At 38.3% G+C, this 19,471-nt stretch overlaps 1 protein-coding gene across 4 annotated transcripts in view; it reads right to left on the bottom strand.

The window, feature by feature from the left end:
* Positions 1 to 19,471, bottom strand: part of LOC143034450 (uncharacterized) — a 104,016-nt gene that overhangs the window by 13,102 nt on the left and 71,443 nt on the right. For 2 of the 4 annotated variants that reach the window (XM_076200508.1, XM_076200507.1), the window contains exons 18-23: positions 16,340 to 16,583; positions 10,574 to 10,871; positions 3,789 to 4,098; positions 2,973 to 3,192; positions 1,208 to 1,409; positions 116 to 194 (exon numbers count right to left, since the gene is read on the bottom strand). In XM_076200508.1, the coding sequence (XP_076056623.1) occupies positions 116 to 194; positions 1,208 to 1,409; positions 2,973 to 3,192; positions 3,789 to 4,098; positions 10,574 to 10,871; positions 16,340 to 16,583 (1,353 nt within the window). Of the gene's footprint in view, positions 1 to 115; positions 195 to 1,207; positions 1,410 to 2,972; positions 3,193 to 3,541; positions 3,620 to 3,788; positions 4,099 to 10,573; positions 10,872 to 16,339; positions 16,584 to 19,471 lie in introns of those variants that run through there. The other 2 variants (XM_076200510.1, XM_076200509.1) reach the window with 2 other exon arrangements.

Genomic DNA, 19,471 nt, shown 5'->3' on the forward strand with positions numbered 1-19,471 from the left:
TAAAGTGGCACATGAAAGAGAAGTGTTTACATAATTATCGTATCAAATTTGAGTTTGAAGTGATGTATAAAAGAATTTCTCAAGACATATTTCTGAAGCTGTAAAACTCACATACCTGGATAGCCTTCTGAGCTGCATGCCAACTTCGAGTCTGCTCACTGTTACCACATTCTTCTTCTGCCATCTCTATACTCCTGAAAAGTCTTAAGTTAATTTGTTTCCCTTATTTTAGCTTAAAACAAAATGTATTCCAACCTCATTTTAATGGGTTAAGTGGATTATGCAGTTGTGGTGTAGTCCTCAGATAAAAAGAAGGGTAAAGATAAAAATACATAAAAACAACACTATATTGGGGAGGGGAGTGGAGTGTATTAGGGATGGAATGGTTTTCATGCCTTTGTTTTTTGGCTACCTCCCTTGTAAGGGGAAAAAAGCCTTTGGTATATGTATATATGTATGTATATTTGTCTCCAGCCTAGCTGACAGGACATACAAGGAAGGAGTAGAGTAAATGGATCTTTCCTCATTAGAAGAGATATGAGGGAGAGGTGACATGGAGGGAATGAAACTGAGTTGGGTTGAAGGCTTTGGGATGGGCAAGTGACAAAAGGTTATGGGAAATTATGAAAAAATACATACATACATACATATACCAAGACTTTTTCCCCCTTACAAGGGAGGTAGCCAAAAAGGAAAAGGCATAAGATCATTCCCACCCATTCCATCCCTGAATACACTCCACACCCCTCCACCCCCCCTCCCATCCTAGCACCTCCTGGATGACGGGTCATCCCCGCAAAATACCTGAAGGATATCAAGAAACAGTGTTGTATATAAATATATCAACTTTTGCAGTAACTCTAAAAGAAGAAATAGTTGAATCAAAATATAAATTTTAAGTCTAGTCTGACAAATGAAGATAAAGATATGAGAACCCATGGATGTCGGTACAATTAGGTAAATATATTCCTACTATATTTACACTGCTTACACTAAAGCCTTCTGTGTATCTACCCAGGCAAGACTAAACATGTCTACATGAAGAGAACACCAATTGCTCTATGGTTTCCCCTTTGGTTCCCCAGTAAGGTGGGAACTGCCCACAGTTATGTGGCATGCTGCTATAAATTAACCTATACACCAGACAGTACATTTAAAAATAGATCTTTGGCAACTTCCTCAGTAATGTCAAGGAAGATGTACTGACCTGGTTGTGACATCATGTTTCTGCAGCAGCATTTCTAGTCTTTCCTTGAGTCTGTCACTGTTGGTGACAACGGTGATTTTCATACCTGCCAAACCCTTCAAAATGCTGTCATGCTTTTGCATTGGTTCTGTGAGGTTAGTTGTTGGTTTTGGTGGAGTATCAGTGGTACTGGGAATAGCGGGCAAATCTCTCTCAGAACCTCCTGTGGGAGAAAAATATACTTTTCCTAACTTCACCAAGACACACATAGATCTCACATAAACAGTGAAACAATTATTCTCATCATCAGACCTAGTTATGGACCATAAGGTCTCCTGTTGGTGTGCTCTTCCTTTTTAATCCTAAGTCTGCGTCTACTTAATCAAAACTCTAGGTTACTGGATCTGTTCTTAGATCAAGGAGGGGCTACTGATTAATGCAAAGGTAGTGAATCACATCCCTAACCTCCCTCTTTTTCTATCAAGTGATTTCATTCAGATGAGGGACACACCATCCATTGATTTTACTATCTTAACTTATATGCTGTGGGTCACATCTTTAAAAAAAAATTCAGGTTGCTGCTTGGTTATGAAATTAATTACCAAAAGCCCCTTCCATCTCAGATTTAATGAAGTTTTGTTTTGTGGTGTGTGTGTGTGTGTATATTACCACAGTCTTGGATCACATGCTGGACTTGTGATTTACAGCTATAACCCTCCCAGATGGGAGCTCATAGCTCATATATGGCCTGATCTATGGATAATGCTTATGCACATATGCACACCCAACTCCTTTCCCACTAGAGTTGGAGTGCTGGCTCAAAGTTCAGCCATGTGTGTATTTACCTACTTGTAGTACTTGAGGGGTTATGTCAGCTCTTGTTTTGAGACTCTTATGGAGCTGTGCTTTGCTCCACTGTATTTGACCCAAGCATTGGGGGGGGGGGGAGTGTCATACCCTAGTGTGATTATGAAAATAATACTGAAATACTATTATTATGGTTAATGCATAATTATATGTAGTTATATGTACAGACTTATTGAATGTAGAGAGGTATGTTTTGGACATCTCATGGGACCATGGGTGTGATTCACCTAGTGAAGGTGTGAGAACAGGAGTGGTAAGGTCTTTTGGGTGTGAATGTGTGATTTGATTTGGTCACTCCACTCATTTATAAGGGAGAGATCACTAGTAAACACAATAACATTTTGAATGCTTAAATAGATGTTCCTTTCACATCAGCCATGCAAGACTGATTTCTGAAACTTTAAACAGTACAGTGTCAAGTACATTGCTGGTAATGACAACCCACATGATCCAGGAAGACATGGCTGACTTTTTACTCACTACAGGTATATCATTATTGTGACCAGAAACCAAAGACAAAATGGAACCTCTGTTAATGAAGTTAATCCATTCTGTGACTCCATTCTTAAACCTATAAAGTTATGACAAACATGCCAAATCACTACTGAGCCTGTGGGTTGTGTGTACAGGCATATGCATATGTTAATACCCCAAAGTATCGTCCATTAATGAAGACAAAAAAATTCTCACAAAACTAGTCAGTTAACCCATGTGTTTGTTTAGTGGGATGTTCATTATCAAGGTTCAATTGTATGTATAAACTCATGGTGAACTATGAATAAAGATCTTTTGTGACTAAAAATTCATCCCTTTGATCCCCATGTTTGCAAATTGAATCTATATCCTATGCAACTATTTCTTGTGTATGAAAGTGAATCAGTGATTTCAATTATATTCTATACCATCCCAGTTTTCATACCTTTGCCATCAATGATGAGTTGGTATGATGCCACTTCCTTTTCCGTGAAAGTATCAATATCAAAGCGCAAGCAGGTAAAGGAATACTCCTGAAGTGAAGATGTGGCTAAGACCTTTGGCTCCACTACAAGGGCTCCAAGATTGTCCACATACAGGCCTGGAACGCCAGCAAGGTTCAGCTGGCCTAGGAAGAGCAGCAAATCACCAGCTTTCCATGACACCTGGGGTGGTAAAAAGTTACTTTGTCAGTGGGTTCACAATTTCAAGCTTTATAGACGAAACAGGGTAGGTATTTAAAGAAAATAGGTTCTTGATAAAAGAGGTACGACATGAATGAAGTGTTGAAGATCATGCAAGCATAAATCAAACTACTAAAGCACAGCAAATAAGGTCTGGGAGTTTTTGTAACTTGAACATTAAGAAAATGTGATGAAATGCATACAACTTAAATAGGTGGAAGCTATTTGTGCAGTCATCAGCTGATAACCTTCCCTCTCAACTGCACTAATGACCAACAGTTACTATGGATGAGAATTAAAGAAAAGTCAAAAGATAAACTCTGGAAGGTACCTTGTTGGTTGTTTAAATCTTCTGGATAGAGAGCAAGGCCAGGCAGAAAAGAGCACCTGAAGCAACCAGGCATGCCATCTAGTCAAGGGAGGTAGAACAGCAATGCTAATACTAAGCACAGTGGTGAGTGAAGAGTTTTTAAGTAAGGTCAACCACCTTCCATGATATTTAAGTAAATGTGATAAAGTTTTGGGGAAAAATCATGAATAGCATCCTGTACAGTATATGGCAAAATATATATATGTACCTCATCAACTGATTCAATATAGGTGCAAGAGAGGATGACATCTTCATCTGACTTTGTGATAATATGCACGCCTTCTTCCATTGGCATAATTTCTCCAACTCTTTTACAGTTGTCTTCAATCACATAGTCCTCCATACCATCTGGTAATTTATCTTCATCATCCTCAATTAAATTACTTTCCCTGTCCTTTTCTTTACGACAGTGATCTCTATCATCCATGTCTGTACATGGAGGCATGGTGACATCATATTCTTCCAGATCTTCATAGGAATAATAGTCCTCTTCTTCATCAAATAGGAAAGGCAATTTACTGTAAAGAATGACAAAGATATAAGATATGAAGTAATCAATTCATTCACTGTCCCTGGTCTCCCGTACAGAAGATCCACAGCCTCCAGGAAACTGACAACAACCCTCAGGTAAGACCATAAGTCACTTAGAGAAGAGATATTTTATTGTTGTTTAGGGATTGTTAGTGTGGGGCATAGTAGTACAGTAGTAGGTGTCCTGTGTTGTCTCTGTGGTGGCCACATCTTGGGGTAATAAGAATATTAATGATTTATTCACCTAATGGTCTATTTATCTATTTACCTAAAGACTTCTTTCACCTTATGAGGGAGGTAGTCAGCCAATGCATGCAACCACCCCATGGCAATCCTTGGGGAGACGGGACACTCAGACAGGCAGTCTAGGGAGTGACAAGAACAACAACCACCCCGAACCCACTCTACAACCATCCATTACCTACTTGTTTCTGATGAAGGTGGAAAAAGAAGTCATGGGTCTAGTTCCGAGTTTTTGAGTTTTATTCCTGACCGGTTTTGCTCTATGCTTCTTCAGAGAAGTATGACTGGGGTGAAGCTGGCGGTATACATAGAAAGAATAGGGCTGCATTCCCTCTTTGGAGGTGGGCTCCATTTGTTGTTTTTAACACAGTATAGAATAACTTACAATTTTTGTAATATAGCTATTTAAACTAAAAAACTTGGAACTAGACCTGTGACTCCTTTTTCCACCTTCATCAACTTGTCACAATGTCCCAGCACTACTTGTTTCTGTTTTATCTTGGCTCCTTGTAGATGAAGGGCCATTCTGCCCACCCATGAAATTTACCTAATTGTCACATACAGGAAAAGAGCTATGGTCATGGGTCCCATCTTTCTCCATTAATCAAACTTGGCTTTAAAACTCCTCTATGATATTAGAATGGACAAAGTCTTCTTTTAAAGTGTTCCATCAAACCCCTCATTTTCACTTAGAGATACAGATAAGATCTCAAACATAAACACCCCAGCCCAAATGCAAATTGATAAATATATATATATATATATATATATATATATATATGTATTTACCTAGTTGTATTTACCTAGTTGTATTTTACGGGAAGGGGAGCTATGCTCGTGGGGTCCCGTCTTCATATCTCATTTTATCTAAACTATTTTTAAATTCATGTATTGTTTTTGCACACACCACTTTCTCATCTAACTTGTTCCAACTGTCTATTACTCTGTGAGGAAAGCTGTTCTTTTTCAAATCTCTTCTATAGCTGTCTTTTTTTATTTTCTTTCCTTGTCCTCTTGTATTTCTGTCATCCCATTTTATCAGATTCTCTCTATCAGTAATTTCTATGCCTTTCATGATTCTGTAAATAGCTATCAAATCTCCTCTCTCTCTTCTTTGCTCTAGTGTCTGTAGCTTAAGTTTTTGTAGTCTCTCTTCATATGATAGTTTTGAGAGTGTTGGTGCCAATTTTGTAATTGCTCTTTGTATTCTTTCAAGTTTTTTTATGCATTTTTTTTGTACTTGGTGACCATATCGTTGCTGCATATTCCAATCTTGGTCTTATCAGGGTGATTAGGATTTTCCTCACCATTTCTTCATCCAGGTATGTAAATGCCACTTTGATTGTTCTTATTAAATTATAAGTTTCTCCAAAAATCTTATTTATATGTTTCTCAGGTGACATATTATTCATAACAATGACTCCCAGGTCCTTCTCATTTTCTACTTTTTTTATTCCTTCTTCTCCCAAATTATATGATCCTGTTATTCTGTTTTTGCTTTTTCCAAATTCCATTATACTACACTTTTTTGTATTGAACTCCATCTCCCTCTTCCTACTCCATTCTTGTACTTTATTTAGATCTCTCTGTAGTGATTCACAATCTTCTTCAGTTTTCACTCTTTTCAGTAGTTTTGCATCATCTGCAAAGAAGCTCATATAGCTTTCAATTCCTTCATCCATATCATTAATATATATAGCAAACATTATTGGGGCCAGAACTGTTCCCTGCGGGACACCGCTTATTACTTCATTCCATTTTGAGTGCTGGTCTCTTATCACTACTCTCATTTTTCTTTCTTGCAAAAAGTCTTCCATCCAATTTAGCAATTTACCTTGTATTCCTCCTTCATATTCTAATTTCTTAAGCAACTTCTTATGTGGTACTTTGTCAAAAGCTTTTTTTAGGTCTAGAAATGCACAATCAGCCCATCCATCTCTTTCTTGTATTATATCTATTAGCCTTGAATAGAAACATATTAAATTGGTGACTCATGATCGTCCTTGTCTGAATCCAAATTGCCTTGGATTTAGTACGTTGTTTTTTTCCAAGTATTTTACCCATCTACTTTTGATAATTCTTTCACAAATTTTTGCTATTGTACTTGTTAGAGAGACTGGTCTATAGTTGGTAGGTTCTTCTTTATTTCCTCCTTTATATATAGGTACTATATTTGCTTTTTTCCAATCTTCTGGAACTTTTCCTTCTTTTAAGGAACTGCTTATTATGCTATGTATTTTGTCTGCCAGTTCATTCCTGCATTCTTTCAGAATCCAGTTTGCTATTTCATCTGGCCCATGCGATTTTCTGACATCAAAATTACCCAAGTGTGTCAATATTTCATTCTTTGTTACTTCTATTTCTTCCATAGGGGGGACTTTTTCTTTCCACTCAATCTCTTCAGGTTGTATATTTTCCCTTGTAAACACTGATTTAAAATGTTTGTTCATAATTTCTGCCATTTCCATTTCCTCAGTGTATTCAACTCCTCCTTGTCTTAATTTCTCCAAGTCTTGTTTGTTTTTCAGTTTATTGTTTACAAATCTGTAGAATAGTTTTGGTTGATCTTTACACTTTTCTATAACATCTTTTTCATATTTTCTTTTTTCCTCTCTGCACTTTTGTACATATTCATTTCTATAACCAGTATATATTTTCCATTTTTCAGGTCTTCTGTCTTTTTTCCATCTGGTCCAGGCTTTGTCTCTTTTGTCTTTTAACTCCCTACAACTTTTGTTGTACCAGCATTTTACATATTCTTTTTCTTGTTTTTGTCTTGGGACATACTTTTCCACTCCTTTTTTGTAAATTTTTGTCAAAATATTCCATTTCTCTTCCACTGATGTTTCTTCTTTGTATATTTCTTCCCAGTTTTCTTGTTGGAAGAATTCTCTTGTTTTATCAAAGTTTGTTTTTTCATACATCATTCTTCCTTTTCTATATTGTTCATTTCTTTTGATATATTTTTCTTCATTAAGTTCCAGTTCAATCAATATGTGGTCACTTTTACCTATTGGTGTTTTATATTCAATCTTGTCCACTATTCTAGGTTCAGATGTAATTATTAAGTCTAGTCTCGATGGTTCTTCTTCATTTCTATACCTAGTGTTCTCTTGTATCCATTGTGTCATTGAATGGTCAGTAATCATCTCAAGTAGAGCATTTCCCCATGAGTCATCACCACTCTTTACTGTCATTTCTTCCCAGCAGATTTCTTTGCAATTAAAGTCGCCCATCATAACTATTCTTCCTCCGTCTTCCATTATTTTAGTTAATGCTATCTTTGTGTCCTCTAACATACTTTTATGTTCACTCTCCTCCCATGAGGCTGTTTTCGGAGGCACATAATTGATCACAAATTTTCTGCTCTTCTTATCTCGGTCTTCCACTTCTATCATAATCATCTCTACTGTATTCTTTCCATATATGACACCTTTCACGTTTATATCCTTCTTAGTCAGGAACATAACTCCACCCCCTTGTTTTTTCTCTCTGTTTCTAATCCAATAATTGTATGCATCATGTCCTACACTGTTGGGTGGTAGTGGGCCTTTTAATTTTGTTTCTACAATTCCCATTATGTCCGGTTCTTTTTCTTTCAAATAATCATTCAGTTCATTCAATCCTGTTATCAATCCATCTATATTTGTGTAAGACGCTCTTAGTTTTCTGCCACTTCCATTGTGTTCTCTGTTTCCCTTATGTTTTTCTTTTGTATGTCGAACTGCTTTATTTTCATGTTCACTACTCTCCAATAGAATCTCTTTTTCTCTGACTCCGTTCTTTCCTCGTTTTTTGCCTTAGCTTCAAGTCTTTTCTGCTTTTCTGCCTCTCTTTCCTCCTTATTCATTTCTCTTTTTATCCATACCTTTTTATATTGATCATTTGTTGCTAGTTTCCCTGTTTTGGATAGAATTTTCTCTACCGTTGTTTGTGACCTGAATTTAATCTTAATTGGTCTGGTCTTATCTGTACTATATTTTCCGAGTCTGAATTTTTCCTCAATTTCCTTTATAATTTCTGGTTCATCTTCCTGGACTAATTTTAATAAACTGCTTACTCTTTCATTTTCCTCCTTGATTCTTGCGGTTCTATCTGGGTTATGTTTCTCTTCCATTCCTAATATAATTATACATTTCTTTTTGTCAGCTGATTCTCTTACTATATTCTCCTTCTGTCTCATCACTTTAATAACTGAGTCTTCATTATGTTCTTTCAATTGCTGTTTGACTATGTCAGTGAATGAAACCTTATTCCCTTCTTGGGTTGTTCTCCAATTTTTAGCTTCTTTAGCTATTGTCTCTCTGTTTTCATTACTATTCTTCTTCAATTTCTCATTCTCCTCCTTTACATTTCTTAACTGTCGTTTTAGGTCCTCTATTTCATCAGTTAAGTTTCTGTTTGCCTTCTCTAGTTGTTACAACCTTTCAAATCTCTGGAAAATGGAGTCAACATTACCTAACCTACGTTCCAAGTCCTCGATCACCTTATCAACTCTCTCCTCTAGTCTTATCAGTCGGGGGGGGGGGGTTGTGTCCCCCCCACCCTCTTTAAATCCCTGGAACATATTCTCGTCACTTTCTACTGTATTGCTCCTCTCTATACTTCTAATCTTTACATTTTTATTAGACATTTCATCATCGCTCAGTCTTTTGTTTACCTTTCGCTTGTCTGCCTGGGCCAAGTCTACTCCCTCCTCATTTCCTTCCATTTCCCTCAGTAATCCCTCCCCTTTTCCTCTTTCCCTACTTTCCCACTACTCCACGAGCAATTTCCCCCCCACCCTGTAAAAACACTAGGCACTTCTCTTTGCGTTGGGATCCACAGACTTCAGTTTTCTTCAGAACGTCATCCAAGCCGTCCATTCACTGAAGTGTGTGTGTGTGTGTGTGTCATAAGTTTAGAAGTAAGCACAACCTTTCGTCAGCAGAAGGAAACTAATCACAATCTACCAAATGTTCTTGAGAACTACACTTGACTACACTTCTACAGCATGGTTCTCAACAATCAGGAAAACACAGACACCCTACAAATCAAATAGAAGAAAGATATGAGAATAACAACAGGATGCACCAAAACCACCCAACAGAATATCTACATACAGAAACCAAAATCCTCCAATAAAACATTAGATAAAAATTATAGGCACACACTTCTATGAAAGAGCCCTCAACCCTACTCACCCATCTTAGTACATCACAAAAACACAACCAACTTAATGCAACAAAAAACTACACTAGCGGCATACTGCAGAAAATCTACAACAACCTACCACCTGCACCACACATCACATCCATACAAAAACACATTCACACTATCCCTAGGCCAACATTCTATTTCTTTCCTGAGTTTGTATGGGTATGGGACAGGTGTAGGGTGAGTGTATGCTCTGAATCAACCCCCCCTTGTATGCACATATATCATCTAGGTTATTCCAAGAGATGATGCATCTATATGGAAAACTGTATCTTGAAATTCTTCAGACATATGATCTCCAATTTGTTCACATGACCTTATGATACTATCCTGTCCCAAACCAAGAGAACTTCGAAGTAAATTTTGTTTGTTCTCTTGAATGACAACACTATGAGCCTATTACTTCTTACTCCTCTTTCAATTATGGTAGGTCCAGTGCTACTAACCTCTTTGTATATATTATTTGCCAGGCTGGAAATCGATTTGGGTATGTTCTTTGTATTCTATTGATCTTGTTTATATCCTTACTTTGTGTGGAGATGATACTACTGCTACATATTCTAATTTAGGGTAGATCAGGCATTCTATTTCTGTGTCTCTTTTCTCCTCTATTTTTTTTCTTTGTTTCCTCATCTTTGTTGTAGAAAGCCACTTTTATGTTTGCCAATAGTCTGTACATCTCTTTCACAATTTTGTTAATTTATTTGTTGGGTGACAAATTATCCATGACCAACACACTAAGATACTTTTCTTCTTTTGCTTTTGTAATTGTTTCTTTTCCCAATGAGTAATTACCAAACTTCTTTTTGAGCTTTTACTCATTTCCAGTGGTTTGCATTTTTTTTTTTTTTTGTGTTGAGGTTAATTTTCTACACTTGGCTCCAGGCATACAGTATGTACTAAGTACTGAGGCCACTTAACACAGAAGTTTGTACTGTATGATTAAATTATTACAATTATATCCTACCAGTTTTTTCAGTTAATCTAAGCAATAGGTAAAGTGTAACTCATGAGCAAATGTACCTGGTAGTAGTCTCTGGTGCCCAGGTTGTGGTCGAGGTCGAAGTTGAGGTAGAGGTAGAGGTTGAAGATGAAGTTGAGGTTGATGGTTCCAAGGTTGAGGGCATGAGGGTCTGGTAAGTAGTCATAATGGGCATGACAGTTGAACTGCTAGATGATGTCATCTCGGGTGATTCAGTGGTAGTTTGCAGTGAAGGTCCTGATGTGGGGTAAGTGGTGGTAATAGGGGGATCGGTTGTGGACCAGTTGTCGTAATACTCACTTGTCGTGCTGTAGAATACCGTGGTAGTGGGCTCAGGCTCTGGGTATGGAGAGAATGACAGAACTGTTATGCACAGAAGTTCAAATTTAGTGAACATCACATATCACAAGGAGGAGAAAGATAAAGTATAAAATCAAAAGAAGAGTTAAAAAAACATAAGTAGTGATTAGAACTGATGAGTAATTAATGTCATATCTTTTGCACAAGAATATTTCTTCTCCTGAATTGTAAATGACATAAATGGTTGTCAAACTTCCTAGCTGGCAGAAAACAGAATATCTCAGAACAACCATCAACTGGGAATCATAAGACTGTACAATAGAGTTCCTCAAGGAACAATTCTGTCACTAACACACTATTTGCACAAAACCTCCCCATCCCAAAGTTGAAGCACAATATTAAAGTTGTTACATATGTAGATGACCTCCTAACAATGATAGTCTGGCACTACATCTACAAAATAACAACAAAAACACACAAATGTGCCTCAATAAGATAAAACTATGACTGACACACAATAGAATATTTGTATTATTCAGAGGTCCCAGTGATGCTGTTTGCTCATTGCTACCATGAAATCTAAGCACCAAATGTTAATATTAAATGGTCAGCCTTTCTCACTGAATAGAAACACTAAAGTATTTGGCTTCACATTTGATACACATAACCTTCACTCAAAGATCAGCAATCAAATTGGTTCCCAGTCTTGTAGATAAACTGCTTGAGGAAAAACTAAAAGAACAACCTGCCATCATAAAAGGAACAGAGAAAAAGAACCTGACTGGTGTCCAGTTCATTGAAAGGACAAATTTGACACTGAAGATCTCTTGGTTTGGGGCAGGAAGGAATTCTGTTGTCATGGAAACAAATGAGAAAAAGACCATATGTCTGAAGGATGTAAATAAATACTATTCCCTGTACAGATGCATAAACTTTTGGAATAGCCCAGGCTGGATTCAAATAATCTGTTGCACCCAGACAGCTCTTGCAGAAGGCTGTGAAAGGCTGACACTGTCTCCAGACTGGCCCCATGGTATCTATCAATTTAAGCTGTATTTCTTAAATTTTTCAAACATGGAGAGCTAACAACCAGTGACTGGTCTCCTTCTCCTACCACTTTCAGCCAGTGACACGAAAACACTCCCATGCCAATGGAACACAGACAACAGTTCAAAGTTTCTTCCCAGAGAGATCTGTGGGAGGGCAAGTGGACCATTGTCAACCACTGTGGGTCTGTGTTTTCCACTTAGTGAAACTTGAGGCGGTGAGCCGGGAGTCCTTCGGCGAGTCTTCTGGCCAGTGAGTGCGGTGGGCGACCTACGGTAGTAGTACTGGGCATGCGGCTGGTGGGCATCTCCCTTTGGGGCATCGTTGCCCAAATCCTCGTCGGTAACTCTGAGGCACAGTCGGCGCTAGACGATGCCTTGCAGACGATAGGTCTGGCAGCACCACAGGACTTATAGAGAGGGGGCTTTGAGTCTGGCCTGGCAGCAGCACAAGACTTATAGATAGGGGTCTTGTCTGGCAGCAGCACAGGACTTATAGACAGGGGACTTTGGGTCTGGCCCGGCAGCAGTACAGGATTCATAGACAGGGGACTTTGGGTCTGGCCCGGCAGCAGCACAGGACTAATAGACAGGGAGGGAGAGGACTCACTGACCCCGAGAGGACGTTTTCGTCGTCTTTTATACCGGCTGAGATGGGAGATGAGGTTGCACTTGGCACACTCTGAGCCGGGCGCAAATGCTGCATGGGCATGTTGCAGAGTCTGAAGGCGTATCATAGCTTGGAGGCCTCGACTTCTGTGGGGGTGTGTTAGTAGTCCTCACTCCCCTCTTCACCCCCGTCCTCACCTCTTCTCGGCATCCCACGACCTTACTGACCCCAAGCATGGCCATCACAAAGCCTCCTTGAGGAAACACACGTGCAGCTCACCAGCCTAAGACAGACCCTGTGAGGCCCCCAAGATTACTAACCACACCTCGGCCGGCCACATGACCATGAACAACTGGATCCATTGAGGAACACACACCCTCTGTCTTCCTGAGTCACCGCCATCAGAACATTTTGCCTCCGACTTCCACACGCAGCACACGTGACCTCACACCAATTAGGAACACGGGTTATGACCTGTCTGTGTATATAAATGATGGACCAACGCCCGAGGATGCAGATAGCCTAGGAGCAGTATACGTGAGCCTGGCTCGCGGCTCCTTCCTTTATCACCTCCCCCCATTTTACTCCCTCGCAAACAGATCGCCCGGGGGACACGACTTGAAACACAGTCATCACCTCCCTCGCTGTCTCGTTCCTCCCCCCCCCTTACTGGCGCCCAACATTCATTGTTAAATAAACCAACTCTATCTCCATCAGAGTTTGCCTTCAACCATCCTAATTGGTTGCCCAACTTGGGGGAGACTACCAGCCTAACATTTGGCTCCCAACGTGGGTCAGACTACCAGCCTAACATTTGACAGCCCAACGTGGGGCAGACAACCAGCCTAACAGGAAAGTATGCAAAAAAAGGAAGTTGAAGATCAATGTGGGTAAGTAAGGCGATGAGATGTGCAAAGGGAGAGGATGGCAGCAAATTGGAAGTATTAAGGGAGAGAGACTGGAGGAAGTGGATAGATTTAGATACTTCGGTGTGAACAATGGAAATAAGCATACATACTTTTTGTGTTATTCTCGGCAATTTGCATTTATTATTCTGAACTATGTGTTCTTGTCATTATTTGCACTTCATGTACATTGATTCATTGCCAAATAAAGTCTATCTATCTATCTAACATGGCGGGAAAGAGAGGTGTGGAGGTAGAATGTAGATTGAAAGAAGCTATGAGGAGATTGTATGAAGGGGTGAGTGTGTCGACAGCACTATGGGGCAGAAACATGGAACATAACAGAGGAAGAGTTTAAATGTGTTTGAGATGAAATGCCTGAGAAGTATGGTAGGGGTTACTAGGCTGGATAGAATACGAAATGAGGAGGTGAGGAGGAAAGAGGGTTGGAAAGGGAGTTAGGAGATAGGGTTAATGAATGAGTATTGGAATTGTTTGGACACATGGAAAGAATGAGTGAAGAAAGATTAGTAAAAGAGGTGTGGAAGGCAGAGGTAGATGGAGTAAACATGAGGGGGGCGACCAAGGATGAGATGAATGGATGGGATAAAAGGGGCATTGGGGAAGAGGGGAATATCTGTTGAGAAAGGAAGGGAGAAGACAGGGGTGAGTGGAGAATGGTTGTGTATGGATGATGCTGTGATGCATAGAACGGAGCAGGTGGGAGATAGGGGGTGAGAAGTATGTGTGAATGATATTTTGATGCAGCCCAAGGGGATTTCTCCCTGTTTTCTCTTTTTCTGCATGAGGGGATGGAGAAGGGGGTTCCATTAAATGAAGCATCCTTGCTGTGGATGTGCTGTGTCTTGCTACATTGCTTCTGACCCAGGGCAGTGGGTGACATGCAGGGATGACCTGTTATCCAGGAGCCAAGAAAAGAGGGAGGGAGAGGTGGTGAATGGGAGTGGAGTATGTGGGGATGAAATGGGTACATGTAAGTGTTCATGATTTTCCTCCTCCTTCTGATTTGATATAGAACCTGAAAATATGTTGCATCATTCTCATTAATGTAGGGAAACATTACTAAAGTAATTAAGGCCTAAGAGAGCAAAGTAATAAGGTGAGTTAACTAATGAAGAGGTTAAAAGAGTGCAGGTGATAGTATTGCTCCTTAGGGAACTCCAATATACAATCTTTTAGTTAGGTTATTCTGTGACACTCTGCATTCTGCCAACTAAGGTGTTTGTTAGCCATTCCTTGTCACTGATGTGGATGCCAGTCTCTGTTTTTTTTTTTTTTTTTATAGGAAATGTCTAGGGGCTGTCTCAAATGCCATATTTATGTTTATTGCTACTATCACTGTTCTTTTTGGTAGTGCTTTTTTGATAAATCCCTCTAGCACTAGTTGAGTGATGTTTGTATGTAGCATGCTGGTGGAGCGGCCCTTCTTGAATTCATATCTACTTGGTGAGATGGTCAGTTGTATTCTAATTCTTTCTAAGATCAATTTATCCATCACTTAAAATATGGAGGATAGGAAGAGGATAGATTTACAGATGCTGGAACTATGCACAAATTTAAAATTCATTATGATAATTGGAGAAGAAACAGGACATCACAAGTGTAATTCTTTTCCTGTGTACTACATCTGAGTAAATGTAGTTAAGGTAAATATACATTAGACCTCACAGTGAAGGCAAGTAAGGAACTGAACATACTTAGAATAGTAACACACACATGACTTGGACAACAGAAAGAAACATTTCTGTATAAGCACTACACTATGCATAACACAAAATAAAGTATTGGGTACCTACATGTGGTGGTCCTGTACAATGGACAGCGAAGCTACCCATTTTCAAAACTTATTAACTTCTCACCTCCACTTGGATATGCAGCCCTAAGGATCTGACACTCTGTCTCCTGACTGAGCCCAAGATCTCTCTCTATCAAATTCAGTTTTATTTCTTACACTTTATCACACATGGAGAGCTGACAGCAAGTAACTGGTCCTCTCCCCTACTACTTTCAGCCAATGACATAAAAGCAGCCCCACACTAATTGAACACAGACAACAGTCCAAAGTTTCTTCCCAGAGAGATCTGTGGGAGGGCCTAAGGACAGTTGCCAGCCACTGTGATACTGTGAGGCTGTGGGTTTTCCACTTAGTGAAACTCTTGGCAACAATTAATAAAAAAAGAAAAGAAAAAAATCCAAATAGAGATGATAAAAATAAATGGAATAGGAAAACATTGAATTTGGAGATTGGTAGGCATGCAGGTGAGTTATGCAAACTAAGCCACACACAATATATATGCACACAAACATTTATAATGACACTTGGAACATATGCATATTTATACATGCAGACACAAATATGGTTATGCATGTACACAGGTCTATGTGTGTGTACATATATATATATATATATATATATATATATATATATATATATATATATGTATATATATATATATATATATATATATGCAACAACAGACATATCAAGAGGTATTCATGCAAGAATAAATTATCACAAATCAATGATGATACACATATACATGCACAAACACATTCAGGCAGTGATGCACATGCGGATGTTATTCATATGTGGAGGCACACAGATCTCTCTGGTGATTTGGTCATGTGCAGAGAAATCAATTCCTCTAAAGATTTACTTTCTTGTGATGATACTAACATAAATAATTATATAACACCAAGGTACCACAATTATACAAAGAAATAATAATATAGGATTAAAACCCCTTCATTCTTCTGTCATTTCATCAGCAACAATAACAATTCAACTGCTGGGTTCAATTACTTCAGTATCTATATGAATCATACTTTCTCAATCACTTTCATATAATTACTGTCTTTGGTACACACTGCTGATAATAAGTTATTCAAGAATTTAATTCTTAAATGATTGTACTTAAGTTTTACCTGCTGCAAGTTTGGTGACTACAACAGTAGTGGTGTCAAAGACATGTTCTCCCCCAAAGTCATCAGTACGGCAGTAGTATATTCCTCCATCACTCTGGGTCACACCCTCAAGCTGTAACTGCAGCAGTGATGACCCATCCACTCCGAGTGTAGCGTGCACACTGATGCGAGGGTCTTGTACTATCACGATGTTACTCTCTGTCAAGATGAGGTCTCCAAGTGAGAAGCGTACCTCAGCATTATTCTGAATGGGAGAAGGGATGGGCAAAACAAACATTAAAAGCAATCAATAAGCCTCTGCTCAATGATGCATTAAGAAAATGTAAATTAGTAGATTTGGTAGGAATGCAGTGTCAGATTAATGAAAGATCTTGGGATAGCACCACACAGCACTCAGGACATACAACTAGGTAAATACAACTAGGTAAAATAACAACACAGGTTGGGTGAAAAAACAACAACATGTTTTTCCCTAATTGTTGTACAGTATACAGGAAAGGAGCTTCTGGGATTCTGTCTTTTATTCTCGAATCATCATTGCATCATAAACCAAATTGGGAGTATATGCCAGGGTGCGTGTAGCTTCACTCACATGCCATGACAAATCCCCATGGTTTCTCTGAGCAAGCTCCCATGCAGCTACACTTTCCATTCTAAACAGCTCTTGGCAGGATTGGCTGACCTGCTCCAGCTATGAGTTCTGTGGATGTCCATTCTGCCTCCTCCATTAAAGGTTTTCTTGCATTTACCTAGTTGTATTATATGGGAAGGGAGCTATGCTTGTGGTGACCCATCTTTATATCTCTCAGCATCAAGTTTTTTCTTAAAATCTTGAATAGTGTTTGCACAAACTGTTTCTATGTCTAATTTGTTCCAAATATCTATCACTCTGTGTGGGAAGCTATTTTTTTTTTCAGATCTCTTCTGTAATTATCTTTTTTGAGTTTCTTTTCATGTTCTCATGTTTTTCCATTGTCCCATTTCAATAAATCATTCTTATCTAAGATTTCCATTCCTTTCATAATTCTATAGATAGTAGGTCTCCTCTTTCCCTTCTTTGTTACAGAGTTGGTAATTCTAATTTGGACAATCTTTGTTCATATGTCATTTTGGAAAGAGTTGGTGCCAGTTTTATTGTTGCTCTTTGTATTCTTTCTAATTTTTTTTTATATATTTTTTTGGTACTGGGTGTCCATAGTGTTGCTGCGTACTTGAGTTTTGGCCTTATTAGTGTAGTTAATATTTTTTTTTCATCATTTCCTCATCCAAATAGACAAATGCCACTTTTATTGACCTCAATAAATTGTAGGCTTCTCCAACTATCTTATTAATATGCTTGTCCAGTGTCATGTCTTTGCTAATCATCACTCCAATGTCTTTTTCTGATTTTACTTTTTTGACCTCTTCTTCACCAATTTTATAATCTCTCAATATTCTGTTTTTACTTTTTCCAAATTCCATTATACTACATTTCTTGATACTGTATTTCACTTCCCACTTTTGAATCCATTTCCAGATCTTGTCCAAGTCTTGTTGTAATGAGTTGCAATCCTCCTCCATTCTTACTTTTAGTATTTTTGTGTTGTCTGCAAAGTAATTCATATAACACTCTACTCTTTCGTCCATGTCATTTATGTATATGGCAAACATGATTGGGGCCAGTACTGATCCCAGCAGGACACCACTTATCATTTCTTCCCAATTTGAGAATTTATCTCTAATTACTATTCTCATTTTCCTCCAAGTCAGGAAGTCTTTCATCCATTCCAATAATTTTCCTCTGATGCCACCTATTGACTCTATTTTTCTTATTAGTTTCTTGTGTGGTACCTTATCAAATGCCTTTTGTAGGTCCAGAAAGGCACAGTCTGCCCAACCATCTCTTGTATTATATCTATTAATCTCGAGTAGAAACAGATCAAGTTTGTTGTACATGATCTTCCATGATTCAGTATAGTTTTTTCTTTCAAATGTTTAACCCATCTATTTTTTATGACCTTTTTGCAAAATTTTGCTACTGTGCTTGTTGAGGAGACCGGTCTGTAATTTGATGGATCTTCCTTGTTTCCTCCCTTATAAATCGGTACAATGTTTGCATTCTTCCAGTCCTGTGGCACTTTTCCTTCTTTAAGTGAGAATTTAGTTATATTGTATATTTTATCTGTTAATTCCTTCATGCATTCTCTCAGTATCCAATTTGCAATTCCGTCTGGACCATATGATTTTCTGATGTTAAGGGTTTTGATTTGGTTGCTGATTTCTTTCTGTGTTACAATTATTTCTTTCATTGAGGGGGATATCTCTCTATTTCCTCACAGTTAGGTGAGTTTTCTATTGTGAATACTGATTTGAAGTGGTTGTTCATAATTTCAGCCATTTCCAGTTCTTCTGTATATTCGTATTTACCTTGGTGGAGCTTTTCTATTTCTTGTTTATTCTTCAGTTTACCATTTACATACCTGTAAAATAATTTGGGTTCTTCCTTGCATTTTCCTATTATTTTTTTCGTAGTTTCTCTTTTCATCTCTGCATATTTTTACATAATCATTTCTTAGTTTGATGTATGTTCTTTCCTTTTTTTTGTGGTACATATTTATTCACTCCCTCATTATAAATTTCTTTTAGTATATTCCATTTCTCTTCCATCCCTGTTTCTTCATTTAGGAGTTTTTCCCAGTTCGCATTGCGAAATAATTTTTTGAGTTTCTCAAAATTTGTTGTTGTACACTAGTCTTCCTACTCTATGTTTATAATTTCTGCTTTGATCCATTTGCTCTTTCAACTCAAATTCAATTAGTGCATGGTCACTCTTTCCTATCAGAGTTTTGTAATAAATTTTAATGACAATTTCAGGCTCTGTCGTAAGTATTAAATCCAGCCTTGATGGTTCTTCACTACCTCTGTATCTGGTATTTTCCCTTATCCACTGAGTCATTTTGTATTCGATGGTCCAGTGGAGATAACCCTGCAAGTGGAATCAATATCAAGGAAGCATGCCACTTACCCATATTGCTGTAATTGAGATTCACGAATTATGCTGGTAACAGGCTTAAACTAAGTCTCATGGAACATGGAACAGTCTCTGGTTTGACACATAAGTCATTCCAGCAACATTCCATGATCTCTGATGGC

The sequence above is a fragment of the Oratosquilla oratoria genome, chromosome 17, assembly GCF_046742065.1.
Source record: "Oratosquilla oratoria isolate Oo_2021 chromosome 17, ASM4674206v1, whole genome shotgun sequence".
Classification (NCBI taxonomy): domain Eukaryota; kingdom Metazoa; phylum Arthropoda; class Malacostraca; order Stomatopoda; family Squillidae; genus Oratosquilla; species Oratosquilla oratoria.